The 16716-nt window shown below is 37.3% G+C and overlaps 1 protein-coding gene across 1 annotated transcript; it reads right to left on the bottom strand.

Annotated features, from left to right (window-relative positions):
* Positions 1 to 111: 111 nt before the first annotated feature.
* On the bottom strand, positions 112 to 15829 carry dgke (diacylglycerol kinase, epsilon). Its single transcript, XM_048198126.1, has 11 exons — positions 14959 to 15829; positions 13722 to 13878; positions 12742 to 12861; positions 8928 to 9071; positions 8532 to 8689; positions 8409 to 8457; positions 8056 to 8169; positions 5336 to 5407; positions 4266 to 4393; positions 3993 to 4104; positions 112 to 2376 (listed from the first exon to the last, which is right to left on the bottom strand). The coding sequence occupies exons 1-11, from the start codon at positions 15390 to 15392 to the stop codon at positions 2161 to 2163; spliced, it is 1704 nt and encodes a 567-aa protein (XP_048054083.1). The 5' UTR covers positions 15393 to 15829; the 3' UTR covers positions 112 to 2160.
* Positions 15830 to 16716: the final 887 nt, after the last annotated feature.

Below are 16716 nucleotides of genomic sequence, written 5' to 3'. Positions count from 1 at the left end.
TTTAAATAAATGACTTCGCTAAATCATCACCAGCTTGTAATTTGATTCTCAACAAACATACAAACACGCCTAGCTACACGTTTCCAGGAGGCAGGAGCAGCTACAGTGACATTTACACTGTCAGATCAAAACTATGCTTTATTTGCATTTGAAAAACAAGCCATAAGCCATGGGAGTCAACCATGTCATGTTTCTAGCATACAGAAGTCAGTGCAAAATATCCCAACCTTCAATATTCAATACAGTGAATCCAACATTAACACTCCCAAATGATTAAAATGACAAATCAGCCATTTTCCCACTGAGAATAATATTCTTGTTTAAAACCCCTTTGACACATTTAGAGCATGTGTAAACAGTCTAGTTTTAGTAACATTACAGGTGTCTTGAGGAAACAAAACAACAATTAGAAAGTGTAATTACAGTTCTAAAGAGGTTTTCATCACAACCAGAGCTTCAGTATTTGTACACATAAACATAACTGGAAAAGTAGTTACAACATGTAATTTCAAAATAAATTTTCTTTGATATTAAATAATAAATACACTTTACAATTTTTGATTTTATTCTTTCTCAATGTTTTCAGACATTACTGAACCTGTTTTAATAAGACTAATACAGCAGTCTAAATTTCAATGCACAACTGATGAACATAATTTAACAGGTAAAAATAATCAGTCTTTACTGCAGAAAAAGTATAATATTTTTGGTAACACTCTTGTAAACATTTCAAAATCTTCACAATTATCTATGAAAAATGTTTGCCATTTTCATTTTCATTACTTTGAATATGAAATGAACTATGAAATGAAGTAAAATTATGAACCATTAAATACATTACATCAGCAAAGCCTCAGATTTTCAAGTTCACAGCAAGTTTTTAATGGATAATCTGTGTAACTCCTGAATGTCGCTTGAGTGCTTTATCAAAATCATAGATATAGAGATATAACTCATTACATATTACCACTCCTCCAGCTATTTTTCTTTTACATACTGTCTTAAGTTTCTCAAGAACATCACTGATACAAGAGATCACTTGAGCATGACTCATCACAAATGTTGTTTGTCACAACTGTCCAAATCATTGTTGAGTCATCAAATGGGATTTGTTGTCATGCCTCAGTCAGCAAAAGATCAGGTGATGATTGGGTCATGAAGGGAGGAGAAGCTACAATTGTACTGAAACAAGATAAACTTGAAAGAGTGGAATAATAGAAAATAATCCTATTAGGATGGTCATATTCAATGGCAAAGTAAATCACTTTATATGCCACCATAAAGTGATTTTATTCAAGAAAGATGCATAAAAACTAAGATATCTCTACAGAAAAGTGAGAGAAAAACATTAAATAAAACATAAAATATCTAATAATAAGCATATGCAAAAAAACAAACAAAAAAAAACTTCACACTGAGGGGAAAAAGAAAATAAAGAATAGTTTCTTAATCCAGTGCTCTGAAACATTTTACTGCCATTTCATAAACAAAACCAATAATACAAATAGAATACTTGTAAAATAATAAGATATCAATGGCACATCCATCCATGGTCTACTCTAGATTAACGCAGTGCAAATTTGTTTCACAAAAGTAGTAACAAAACAGAAGGACCCAAAGGAAAATTATTGCACAGCTTAATTTATACAACTCAAATGCAAGATTTCTGCAGCGAGTTGTTTACTCACAGGCCTATGGCACTCACGATCAGTGCAAGACATTCATGTCTAAGCAGCTTTGGTTGTAACATTCTCCACTGGACTAAATTTTACGATTGCCTGAGCTCTGCTTACAGCTAAATATGATTTCATTTTGGACTGTTAATGGCTAAAACCTTAGCCACTTCTCTGAGCTTCCGGGTAACACTCCCTGTGAGAAAAAAAAAAAATATACAAGCAAATCTACAACACCTATGTTTCAACAGAGACAGACCTCTTGTGGACAGTTTAAGAACTACGGGAGCTGTGCTTAGAGGGGGCTGCCTAATGCTTGAGAGAGAAAGAGGCTTTAAAACTCTCAGAAATAACCACTGCTAGAGTAGCACATGCACATTATGTACATTTACGACTATGACATCAGACACTTATCACATCAGGGTTTCTTTCATTCATGCTGTGCTAATTTCTAGGGTGGAAATAGCACAGAGTAATTATATCCTTACTAAGACACGGTTTCCTGTGTGTTGCTAGCTGTGTCAATGTGATCGGCTGAGGGTTCTTCAGTCTCTGAGGTGCTGGAATCGTCATCATCTGTTTGTTCTGCATTGTGGTACAGCATGAGAGCCTGGGTCTTATGGGTAATGGTAATGGTGCATGGACCCTGCGCCCACGGCTCTCCATCCACCTGCATTGGCATCCGAGAACTCTTCAATACCAGCTACCACAAAGAGGCAAAGGATAACCATGATTTAATATTTCCTATTTTTTGTTGGACAGTATAGGTGTATGACACAGAATGACAATTACAAACAATTCCTACTGGTGGCAGCAAATAGCTGTGAGGTTCAGGTAGTTACGTCTGTCTTGAGCATTTAAAAACATGCAGATTGTGCTGGAGGTTCTGCTTGATTGTAGGTTTTGCAATTGTTACATACAGGGGTTGGACAATACAACTGAAACACCTGGTTTTAGACCACAATACAGCATCAATTCATCTTGGGAATGACAGATATGACAAGTCCTTCACAGTGGCCAGAGGAATTTTGAACCATTCTTATTCACGGACAATGGCCAGGTCACGTGATGCTGGTGGAAAAAAATGTTTTCTGACTTGCTCCTCCAAAATACTCCAAAGTGGCTCAAAAATATTTAGATCTGGTGACTGTGCAGGCCATGGGAGGCCATTTGTTCATCAAACCATTCTGCCACAATTCTTGCTGTGTAATGGTGCTTTATGATGCTGAAAGACAGCATGGTCCTCCAGAATGGTTCGCTAGTCCTTGTTAGTGACGCACGCATCAAGTACAGTAGGAAATGCCATATAACTGCAGCCCAAACCATCACTGGTCCAACCCCATGCTTCACTCCAGGTGTTAAGCCTCTTTGGGGCTTCTCCACACAAGACAGTGAAGGTGGACTCATCAGAGAACAATACATGTTTCACACTGTCCACAGCCCAAGATTTCCACAGTTGGCCCCAATGAAACCAACATTTGGCATTTGCACAATTGACTGAAGATTCTGGCTATAGCCGCCCGACCCTGAATACTGACTCTATGAAGCTCCTGATGAACTTTTTGGTGGAAACAGAAGAGTCGAGGTGCACATTCAATTCTGCATTGAGTTGGGAAGCTCTGGTTTTATGTTTCTTGCATACAATCCGGGTTAGCACTAGGATATCCCTTTTAGACAGCTTACTCTTGCGTCGACAGTTACTCTTGTTGGATGTGGTTCATCTTACATTGTGGTATGCCGACATTACCCTGGATACCACAGCTCTCGATACACCTCAAAAACTTGCTGACCTGGTCACAGATGAACCAGGGAGACGTGCACCAACAATTTGTCCTCTTCTGAACTCTGATGTGTCTCCTATTGCAATATTTTATGTACAGCTGTGCTATTGCTCTGCTAATTCAACCATCACACTCTGCTCTTACTGATGGAATGTAAAATCAGTCAAGATTGGCCACCAGACAGTGCATATATAGGTGTGAAACCTCCAACACTATCTTGGCCAGTGTTTCAGTTTCATTGTCCAAACACTGTATGTGATCAATTTTGAAGTATGGATGCTTTCATTGTGAATAGACTGGCTGTGTTAACAAACATTTATTAAATTGACACCTTATGTTTGTTTTGGGCAAACAAAACTTGCATCTTTCCAACAGTAACTGTGTGTATATGATGATTATATTTGAAAAAACACACTCGCTACAGACTCCCCAAAGCGGAGGCATTGAGTGGAGTTGTGCCCCTCCCTGTACACACACCATAACTCGCACTTAAGCAACATTAATGGTGTATGAGTAAAGAACATGTTTATGGTCTCACCCGTACTGTATGTGCCTGTCCCAGCCTCACAGGATTGGCCAGTTTCACCTGGATCTGTGCACAGTGGAATGAGCCATATACCCCCACCACCTCTAATAAGCCATCATCCACACTAAAGAAAGAAAAATGAAGAAAATATTAAACCGGCAGTGTTTTCAAATGTCATCCTACTATGATTCAGATCTATGAAGTTTCATTTAATTTTAACCCATGTTCACAAAGTCAAACTATGAGTCTCTAAAGTGTACAATACAGTGATACAGTGATTCTCACCGTGTTGGAGGATAGGGCTCATCTCCCATTCCCTCCCACAGTCTACAGCCACCTCCCCAGTAGCCAATATTACACACTATTATCCCCTCCAGATTGGGCAAAGTCACTTGCTCTCCATCCAGCTCCAGCTGAAGAGACACAATTAAGCATTAACGAGCATTAGAACTGTAATTACGCACTGCAGTACTATATGTAAAGATAAAAGGAAACTATAAACACAGTGACATCTATTAGAAACACAATTCAGTTCAGTAAATGCAAGACTTCACCAATAATTTAGTTAAAGCCCTACATTTTTTTTCTTTTTCAATAATCTGTTTCATTTGGACTTACATCACAATATGGAGGAAAAGATCTCTCGCTTCTTCTATTTCATTGCTACTTTAAAAATGCACTCTAGTGGTTACAGCACATTAATGCAAAAGACCCACATTTTCTCAAAAACTGCATTTTGTTTTCATCTTCATAGTTGACAAACCACCTACCATGGATATTATTACAGTTGAAACATGTAATTTTCTTTTCAGTATTAAAACACTTTCTCCTTTTTCAGATCAATGTGCAGAGCAGATGTGTCTACAAGTCGGCCATTCTTATATAAGAAGATCGTAAACACTGATGCTTTTTCAAAATTGCTTAGTCCACTCATGTCAATTTCTGTCTAATGGCATTTAGGTTGGATCTAACCAACCATGTTTACAATTCCATTTGGTGCTGCTATGGCGCAGAAATTAAGCTGCAGCTTTAAAGAAAAATCAGTTCTCAAATAAGCACCAGGAATCACTAACCAACATTAACAATATAGAGCTCGTTAGAGATAGATACTTAGTATTTGTAAAGAGTCTAAGTAATTATGCCAGTCTATTATCATGTTTCAATCAAGTTCTGAAACAGTGTTAATCATCATTACAGCATTATTTAAGACACAACAGTAACGAAGCAGGAAATTAATGTCAAGGCTACAGACTTCCAGAGAAAATGCTAATCATATGATGACGATAACAAAGGAAACCATCAGAGAACGCTTTGCCTTGAAAAACTTTCCTCAGTGAGCAAGTTAAAATGTTTACCTCAATCTTCTTATCCAGATCTTTACATTCTTGTACTAAACAATCTTTGGTACCATAGAGGAAATACACTGCCTATGGGAAAAGACAATTGGCAGTACTATTAGTCATAAATGTACAAAACACTTCTGTTTTTAATGAAAAAAAGGAGAACATAGCAGTGCATTAATACAGAATAGATTGTGTAGTAGGCCTACTAATAAGACAGATTAGTATAAACTAATATGTATATTTTTTAGCCATCAAAACTGTAGTTATTGTGTTCATGTTATATTGCAAATCACCTTTGCTGCTTTTGAGGTGAGCTATGGTTAATGTTAGGGACAGGTTTGGTGGTATGGTTTTGTTTAAGGCTGGGGTAGGTTTTACATTGTAGTTATAGATGTAACTACAGAAATTAATAACAGATGCAGATTTGATTTTTGTTTTTTTTTTAAATACAAGTACAAATGTAAAAACATATATGTACACAATAAGTGCATTGTATAAAAAAAAAATCTAAATGTTAGTACATAATTGTTAAAGACAGTTAATATAAATTGGGTCCATTTTTATAATTGTGGATGTACTGTATAATCAAACTATAGAATCATGACATTTTCTCAGTTCCCTTTTGAAGTGGAACTTTGAAGCGGTGTCTTGGTGTTGATGCTATGGGTAACGCCATCAGCGTGACCAGTGTCTGAGCATGTGTAAACACACACCAATAATTATTGGCAGATGGCAGTCTAGGATGTCACACACGGAACACCAGAGAGTATAAAAGGGTTATCAGCTTTTTTTGTCTTCAAAGAGCTGTTCGTTTGCAAGCATGTAATGTAAATAACTGAGAGCGTGTTCCTCCGTGTAAGGATTATCCTACACCTGAGGACTTACATGAGCTCTCCATCATCTCACTCGGAGCGGAGCACATGTTCAGCTCTTGAGGGAGCTGGATGCACTCACTGTGACAAGTTTACGTTAAGGAAGCTCTGGTCATGCTTGTCTTTTTTTTGAGGGGAGAGTGACAAGTGCTTAAGGTCTTAGGGTCAATATAGGTAGATGGAGTTATTATGGGCAGTTTGCACAGTGTCCTGTTATTCCATTTACCTCCCTCACCAACTAGTGTGTTCGGTTTGAACTAGGGACACACGCTCCCCTTTGAATGGGTGCTTTGTGGGCTTCTTAGCGAGATCCAGGTAAAAGATAATCACCTCCTTATTTGCCACTCTCCCCAATTAGTTATTGGGGTTTTAAGTAGACTTAAGCTCCCCTGCAATATCCTTGGGGTATAGAGTCTGGTTCACAAGAACCTCTTTGGGCACCACAATGTGTCTCATGGTCTCATTGCCTCCCTCCCTTTTTATTTGTTTGTGGTTGAGATATATGCTCCCCCTTGGATGGTGGCAATACTAAGGTTTTAGCTATGGGCAGAGTACTTCTGACTTTTCACCTAAATGTGAGAAGTTGTAGGGGTTATTCCCTAAACACTTGTGGATAATGGCTTGGGAAGCAGAGCTACTGCACATCTCTTGCACAAGTCACATAGGATGTGCCCTTGGGTGCTGACACATTCTTCTGACACCAGCTAGATCCTTTGAGTCACTTAAAGGGTTAGTTCACCCAAAAATGAAAATTATGTCATTAATTACTCACCCTCATGTCGTTCTACACCTGTAAGACCTTCGTTCATCTTCAGAACACAAATTAAGATATTTTTGATAAAATCCGATGGCTCAGTGAGGCCTCTATTGCAGCAAGATAATCAACACTTGCAGATGCCCAGAAAGGTACTAAAAACATATTTAAAACAGTTCATGTGAGTACAGTTGTTCAACCTTATTATTATAAAGCGAACCACTGTACTCACACTGTACTCACTTTTCATTCATTCATTCATTCATTAACTGTTTTAAATATGTTTTTAGTACCTTTCTGGGCATTTGAAAGTGCTAATTATCATCGGATTTTATCAAAAATAAATATCTTAATTTGTGTTCTGAAGATGAACGAAGGTCTTACAGGTGTATGACATGTGGGTGAGCAATAAATGACATAATTTTCATTTTTCATGAACTAACCCTTTAAATGCTATGCCCACTCTGTTTGTGCATACTCACAGCCTAGTGGGGCAGGCATTCTTTAGCATGGAGTAGTGGGTATTGCATTCCCCATAGTGTCAACACCAAGACACTGTGTCAAAGTTCCACTTTGAAAGGGAATGTCTCAGGTTGTGAATGCATCCTGGTTCCCTGAGAAGGAGAATGAGATGCTGTGTGTTGTTGCCATGCTTCAAGGTATGCCTGCACATCTCCTTCAGACAAAAGAGCTGATGACGTGTAACCCAGGTGCCCTTTTATACTTTTGGGTGCTCCGCGGGTTACATAGACTGCCATCTGCCAATGATTATTACCTTTGGTACACATGCTCAGACACCAGAAATACTGATGCCATTCCCCATAGCGTCAACACCAAGACACAGCATCTTGTTCCCCTTCTCATGGAACCCGGTTGCATTCGCAATCTGAGATGTTATATAAAGTCTTTATAAGGAAGGAAATATTTTGAAACCTTAAGCAAAAGAAAAAAAAAGAAAAAAAGAAATTACCTGTGCTTTCATATATAAATGTATTTACACTGAAATATGTAGTTTATCTCAATAGACATATATAGAAACAATCTTATATGCTTTTTGGATTTAATTTTCCTGTTAAATGAAAAGATGGACAGGTAATGTCTCAGACCTTATTGATGATTCGGCTGGAGAAAAAGGATGGTGTTTTCTCTCTGTGTGCATGGAAGTTCAGCGCCATGAGAGCATCAGGACCCACTGAGAAATAATTATTCATGGCCAACACCTGGCGAGAAAACAACATTGGGCTAAAATAACAATCTCATTTCTTAACCGCTAAATGGATCAAAAGCATTATTTAAAAAAATACTATTGATTTATTTAATACATAGATATTTAATAGGATTTTATGCTAATACATAGTTTTTATGACAGTTTAAATTAGTTTAACATACAAATAATTTCTTGCGCACTGTGAAGTACTATAATTTTCCTGCTGGTTGTTCAAATACTGTATGTACTGACCTTTGGCTTACGAAAATAGTTTCCTTTGGCGGCAACTTGAACTTTCCATCTGAAACATTTGAGGCAAGAATTCAAAAGCCAACCCTCATAATACAAGACTATACAGCACAGCCAGGGTCTCACCTGTCCATCTTGACTACTTCAGCCTCTAGAACATTCCTGATCACCTCTTCTACTGAGATCTCTCCAGCATATCCTGCTCCCCATCCCAAAGAGTTTGATAAATCATTGCCTGTGCCCAACGGCAGGATGGTCACAAAAGGGATAAACTGATCTTGACCCTATATAGAATAAGAGACCGACAAACAGACAATATTTTATAACACAAAAAACAACAAATGACTTTTTTATGAAATAACACCACAAATGTGAAAATAATAATTACACATCCTACTAACCAGGCCACATTCATATACAGTCTTTATATATTACAGGTGTTTGGTTTACATCCACAACTGATTTTAATCTAATGCATGACATTTTTGAGTCCACTCAATATTCAGCTTATACAGCTCTCACCTTCAGTTTCATGGTATCAATGGCATCCAGAACCCACCCCACTGTGCCGTCACCCCCACACACCAGAACACGCACACTGCCTGGGGGCAGAAGAGTACACAGCTGCAGGGCTTTAGAAGGGGGCAGCTCAGAGAGATCAAACACCTGGAAGAAACAATTTAAAAAAAACAATTGGATGTAGCATGGGAATAATAGAAGGAAAGGAATGTGATCTATCATAAAAAAATATATATATATATATATATATATATATATATATATATATATATATATATATATATATATATATATATATATATGTTTTAAAAAAATTATATATACAGTACTGTGCAAAAGTCTTAGGCCACCATTAAATGTTGTTTTAGTAGTTCAGTGGTCAGTATGAGAGAATTGTACTCAAAGCACCAAATTTGAACTGCTCTAATAAGATACACAATTTTGTATTGTCCTATCAAGCAGACAAAAACATGAACATGATGAATAGGACATGTGGCTTTGCATGGGTAAGAGATGTAGAGCTGTTATCACTTAGGGTGTACTCACTTTTCTTGCCAGCTATTTAGACAATAATGGCTATATGTTAAGTTATTTTCAGAGGACAGTAAATCTATACTGCTATACAAGCAGCACATTGACTACTCTAAAATATATACAAGTTTCATTTCTATAGTATTGTCTCTTGAGAAGATATACTAAATAGTTACTGAAATGTGAGGGGTGTACTAATTTTTGTGAGATACTGTGTGTATATATATATCATCATCATCTACAGTGCATAATATCATCCAAAGATTCAGAGAATCTGGAACAATCTCTGTGCATAAGGGTCAAGGCCAGAAAACCATACTGGAGACAGCACTGCATCACATACAGGAATGCTATTGTAATGGAAATCACAACATGGGCTCAGGAATACTTCCAGAAAACATTGTCGGTGAACACAATCCACCGTGCCATTCGCCGTTGCCGGTTAAAACTCTATAGGTCAAAAAAGAAGCCATATCTAAACATGATCCAGAAGCGCAGGCATTTTCTCTGGGCCAAAGCTCATTTAAAATGGACTGTGGCAAAGTGGAAAACTGTTCTGTGGTCAGACGAATCAAAATTTGAAGTTCTTTTTGGAAAACTGGGACACCATGTCATCCGGACTAAAGAGGACAAGGACAACCCAAGTTGTTTTAGCGCTCAGTTCAGAAGCCGGTATCTCTGATGGTATGGGGTTGCATGAGTGCGTGTGGCATGGGCAGCTTACACATCAGGAAAGGCACCATCAATGCTGAAAGGTATATCCAAGTTCTAGAACAACATATGCTCCCATCCAGACGTCGTCTCTTTCAGGGAAGACCTTGCATTTTCCAACATGACAATGCCAGACCACATACTGCATCAATTACAACATCATGGCTGCGTAGAAGAAGGATCTGGGTACTGAAATGGCCAGCCTGCAGTCCAGATCTTTCACCCATAGAAAACATTTGGTGCATCACAAAGAGGAAGATGCGACAAAGAAGACCTAAGACAGTTGAGCAACTAGAAGCCTGTATTAGACAAGAATGGGACAACATTCCTATAGACAAATCCGGCGAAACACGGAAGTAAAGCAGCGCCGCCATTACTGCGTGCCTTGCTGCTAAGGAAGTAGCAGAAGTAGTGTTGGTCCCGTAGGCTGTAGCAGATGTTAGCTATATAGTTTTTTAGTACCTATGCTGTCCAGTGATGCCGGGCAGAGCGTGTTGTGTGGTTGGTTGTTTTAACAACAGCACAAAACTACAGGCCTGGAATAAAACCGTTTGTGTAATCCACAAAGCTTTGTTGCACATTGACTGCCCATGTTTACGGCCATACGGATTGCACAGAGTTCCTGGTCGAGCGGAGGACCAAGATGTGCGTCAAAAGTGGATGAAACACATAACCGAGATGGCTCATCGCATGCCAGATGATTAATAAAATAATCTTGAATACCTATAAGAACATGTATTTTATTGCTACAACTGGTCGTGGCTAAGGCCATCCTTAAAAATATTTTGGTTTGCCGTAACAGCCAAAAAAAATAAAAAATGGTCGGTAGGTCGTAAAAAATGTAAAAAAAAAAATAAAATAAAATAATTTATTGCATCACATTAAGTGTATTGTGATTGTCAAAACATTTTAGTAACTAAGCTGAATTTTATTAGGTTTAGTGACTTGTTACAATGTTTACATGGTAGGCTACAATTTCTGGTAAGCTACACTTTTTTATTATTTTTATTCAATTATTATTATTTAATTATTATTGTGATTTGATTTAATATTGACTCATTTGGATAAATATTAGCTAGGCTACAGAAGGTAGGCATTAATTTTTCTCAAGAAAAAAACAACTCACCTAACTTAATGCTGTAAACATACAGAGAGCCCTATCAGCTGGCAGTATTATTTAAAAATAACAATTTAAATATAATGCATTTTTTATTATAATAACAACTTTATTTAATGATATAAGTAAAAATATAATAAAGATGTAATACAGTACACATATCAGCCAAAACAGGTTCTGTGTGAGGGGCTGCTAGCTGACAGCGTTCGGTCATTTCTGAGAGATTTACCTCAGACGAAGGTAAGTGAATACATAAATCCATTTTGAAAAACGTGTTTACAAGAACATAACATTATACGTCGTTTGATGTTGTAATATTTTTTAATCTGTATTTCTAGCATGTCACATTTACAAGCACCAAACGGTATTTATTGTTTGAATTTCGTAATAAAATTGACAGAATCTGAGAGCTGAGATTTTTTTCTATCATAAGTAACCTGCTCTGTCTAGTCTGTCGGTCTCTGTGTCCTCTTTACTTCGCGATTTTTCTGTGCGTGAGAAAATGGATGTGTAGCGTGAGAGCGTGTGAAAAGCGTCAATTGCGTGTGTCTCACATTTTATTGCATTTGTATTAGCTGTTTGAAGAGTAAAAAAAAAATCCGTGGGTCTCAACGCAATTACAATCGGCAAGTCGGTCGGACTAAAAGGGGAAAAAATAATTAATTGGGTCGGTCCTAAATTGACAGGGTCGGTCGGGTTATGGCAAACAAGAATATTTTTAAGGATGGCCTAATAATTATTTGAAACTTAAGCTTGTGAACATATTAGCAACACAGCTAGTAATGACAGCGTTCGGTTTTATTGTTGTCATCAATTAATACACTTCTTAATTACATTACATTACATTTTTACATTATTACATTATGTTGTCAATAAATTACCTTTATCGGTAAGTTTTGGTCACTGCCTGACATCATCTACCCATGTTCCCTTTCACCAGACATTTTCTTTAATGAGCAGGATGAACTTTAATTGAAATGTCATTAGAGGGCACCGGCAAGTGTCACACCGTCACACTTCGCAGGCACGCAGTAATGGCGGCAGGCAAGATGGCGGCGCCCATAGAGTTCGCGGCGGATTTGTGTATTCCTAAACTTGAGCAACTTGTCTTCTCAGTCTCCAGATGTTTGCAGACTGTTATAAAAAGAAGAGGGGATGCCACACAGTGATAAACATGGCCTTGTTCCAACTTTTTTGAGATGTGTTGATGCCATGAAATGTAAAATCAACTTATCAATTTTCCCTTAAAATGATACATTTTCTCAGTTTAAACATTTGATATGTCATATATGTTGTATTCTGAATAAAATATTGAAATTTGAAAATTCCACATGATTGCATTCTGTTTTTATTCACAATTTGTACAGTGTCCCAACTTTTTTGGAATCGGGTTTGTACATGGAAACAGAGAAAAACTGGGGCTGAGTGTGTGAATGTGACCACAGAGACGACTGATACCTGTACAGGGTTCAGAAGGGTACGAAATTCTCCCAGCAGAACCTCCCCCATGTTGTTGCCACTTCTTGTGTTTGCCAAGACCAAAACCGGAGTCCAGCCACTCCCGCACAATGCAGCAAGCTACTTGCATACAAATAAACAATTAAACAGTCAATTGGGTTAATTTAATTACATTCATTCAGTGGACTGCATGAACTCATCATTTCACCACTGACGATGAGGACCTGAGGGACGATTTTTCTGTCTTTGGTTCTCTATTCCACAAATTATAATTTTTCAAAAGACTCAGTTTGTAATTGAATCAAAAGTGCAGTTTTTCAAAAAGTTTATGCACACTTTATTTGACATTTAACAAGCTTTTCATAAAGAAAGACCTGTCAAGTCAAGTAAAAGCTTTTGTGGCCTTTTGCACTTAAAAACATGAGACGCTGTACTGAATATAGGAAGGGAATGCAGGGTCTCGAGATCCATTTTTTCAAAAGTAGAACTTCATTTAACTTGATGCAGCGATTATTCACAAGATGCTGAAAAAGCAACGAGACTCTGCGCAGTGGTCAAAGATGTCCATTTAAAACATTTTTACATAGAAATCACATAGAAATTTACATAGTACATCAGCCAGAAATTGTAAAATAGTACCACAGATTATTAAAATAAGACCGTATAAATTAAACAAGTACCACTCTGGTCATTCAAGGATTATTTAAGGTGTAAAAATGAGAGAAAATCCATGTTATGCAAATTGAAAATTTTCAAATCTTAAAAGGATCATGAACTAAATTTTTTATTATTTTATGAAATTTTTTTGTAGCACAATGATGTCTTATATGTCAAAGGGTCAAAGGAAATTCGATGACCCCGTGTTAAATACACACTAGTGTTAAATACACACTAAACAATAGATTGACAGACAAACCAGCCTCTGTGCACAGCTGACAGATGTGTGTGACAGATGTTAGTTGTTGTGAATTGATCCTCACCTTGCTGTACTCATCAGGGTGTCTTCGGCGGAGCTTGTTGACTTGATAGAGGTAATATGGAGGTATGATAACAGAGCGGAACTCTCCAAGATCACACAGATCATCCCTCAGACTGGAAAGGCAGTCGTCATGCACTGTGGTCTGACACCATACACACCTATTCCCGAATAAAACCGGCAAATGTGAGTGAGGGCACTTGTAGCTTGTTATAAAACACTGAAATGTATACTTTAGTGACAGCAAAGCCTCTGTGGTAAACCTCATCATAATATTTCTTATTTTCCACAAGATACAATCTTAATAAATCATAAAATAATGGCACAAATGATTTCAAAGTGATTTCAAATTCGAAAAACCTTATCTGACACCAGTTTAGTGCTACCTTTGACACTGAGGATTAAAGTGAAAGAACCTGGTCCTGGATCTCTCGTAATAGGAATTTCAAATCACACTTTGGAAAGATTAAACACATAGAGAAGGACAGGCTTCCAGTTTGCTCTGTAAAATAGTCAGTAATGCATTTTCAGATGCCACATCCTCAACAGAAATGGATTTCAATAGAAGCTTTAAAATCCTGTTCTAGGCTGTATGCTCTCTGTTGCTATTGCTCTCCATGTTGTTGCCATCCTATCATTCTTTTTGCTGTAAATTAAGATGCAAAAACACTTGTATTTTCTTTAAGATTTTCTTGCAAATATTAACTTTGACTTTTGCAAATATTGATAAAACTATGGAAGGGGGGCGTTAGTTCTTGTCAAAATAGTTTTTCTGTTTATGGTTAGAGAGGGAGTCATGGTAGCTTTTGATTGATTTTTGTATTTTCTTTCTCAAGTTAAAAAGTTTAAAGCCCTATCCACCTTACTCTTACGATTTTTACAAAACCGGTTTATTAATCTTTAAAAAGTATGTTGACAGCATGTAAAAGTGCCATGACAGAAAAAGGGAACACCTGCACCTTTTTACTCCTTCACTTGTTCACTACTAAAGTTAATTTAAGAACTTTTTTTGGTCTATGTTGATTAAAAACATGAGCCAAACTTTCTTTTACTAATTTATCTCGCATAGGCTTTCTCCTAAACATGGTTAGGCATTTTTTTTTCCAAAGTTGTGTTAGCATTTTAATATCTCCGACGTCACATAAGACCACTGTTTTAAATGTATTTACATGTATTTTATACCAATAGGATAATTTGTGCTTTTCTGTTATATGAGTTATACTCAGGATTATACTAAGTACCTATAGTCGCAGAGTTTAGGATGAGTCCCGCATTGCTGTTTGCACTCGGTACAGTAGCTGGCGAGGGGCACATTTCCTCTGACCCACTGGTGGCAGAACCTCCCATCTGTCTGACTCTGGGTCATGATCTCCTTACATAAGAGGATGCGATCTGCTCTATGTATGCACTGCTCATCCGCACATATGCCGCAGCAGTCACAGAACGCCCCCTGCAGGATGGGCTGAGAGCACACGCAGCAGTAGGTGGGCTTGTTGAAGAGGTCCGTGTAATGCCAGCCGTGTTTGCTCTTTCGGAAGAGATCTTTCAGCTGAACTTTGCGTTTGGGACGCTGGAAGCTGCACCACAATGTGATGAACACTGGGACCAGAACAGCAACCATGGTCCAGAGGAGCAAAGGCCACTCCTCCCGTAGCTCCTCAGTAGTATCCTCCATAACCACAATTCTAATTTTACAGGACCTTCGTCATGCACAAGTCAGACCAGCTGAGATGGATCAGTAAATTCCAGCGATCGTCATCAGACATTGTGCCGAAGCTATGAGATCCCACAACGATTTTAAATGTATAACCTCATCCGAGCAGCACATCATCACATCGCCAGGCAATGCACCAAACTTGAGTCACAATGATGTTACAGACCAGCCATCGTAAACACCTCCTTGCCGTCAAACACTTGGTACAGCAAGACAAACTGTAAGCAGATCAATTACATCCACGTCCATTCTACATATTGTTTTCAAGGGAGAGATCCCGTCGTCATCTTTCTTACCCACGCACTTCACTGAAACCATGGAACGAATACAAACAGCTTATAAAATCCTTACTAGATTCATCTCGTTTAATATACGGAAACGGAAATGATGACGTAGGTTTATGACGGAACATTTTCAGTGACCAATAGGAACACAATACGTGAGACAAAAAAGCGAACAGTCCGAAACTCTCTGCTTCCCAGGATCATGACAGTAAGAGAAAAATAATAAATGAGGTATAATAATGACATAGCCTAGGTAAAAAAATTTACGAATAAAAAACGTTAGCCTACAATAAGAATGCTAAGAATAATAATTGGAAAACCAGACATCTTTCTTTCTTTCTTTCTTTCTTTCTTTCTTTCTTCTTCTTCTTCCTTTTTTTCTCGAATTAATGAACTAGATATAGGTCTACTGTAAACATGTTAGTAATTTTACCAGAAAAAAAATAAAAAATAAAAATAAATACATAAATAGGCTAAATAACTTGCCTATTGTAATTATAATTATGCCTATAATAGGGCAATTCACTGTAGAACTGTGTTTTTTTTTTAATTAAACATCTTAGCACGTTATTATTTATTACACTTGAACTTTATGGTGAAAATATAAAGTATATTTAACAAGATAAACTTTTACAGCAAAATATTTTTAATTATGCTTGTTGTTAGTAAATATGAGTCCCCTCATAATTTACGTGGGAAAAAAACGTCTACAGAAGTCACTGTGTGACGCATTACATTTGATTATATTTTATTTAATTAGCCATGTATCTTATTATTTTGTTAATGTTATGTTTTATGTTGTTAGGTAGGCTATTTTTATTATTACATTATAGCCTGCTTGTGTTATTCTGAAGGTGTTTTGTCTTTGCTTTTGTCAGGTGTTTTATTTGGGTATCTGTGCAGTCAATTTCTGTTTATAATAATAATAATAAATTGAAATACACCTTTTTTGTTTAGTCTTTTACCACCTGTATTGGTGCAAAGCAAAAACATTTCTGGCA

The sequence above is a fragment of the Megalobrama amblycephala genome, linkage group LG7 (genome assembly GCF_018812025.1).
Source record: "Megalobrama amblycephala isolate DHTTF-2021 linkage group LG7, ASM1881202v1, whole genome shotgun sequence".
NCBI classification, from domain to species: domain Eukaryota; kingdom Metazoa; phylum Chordata; class Actinopteri; order Cypriniformes; family Xenocyprididae; genus Megalobrama; species Megalobrama amblycephala.
Note: the sequence above shows the minus strand (reverse complement) of the source record. Positions and strands in the feature narration are given on the sequence as shown.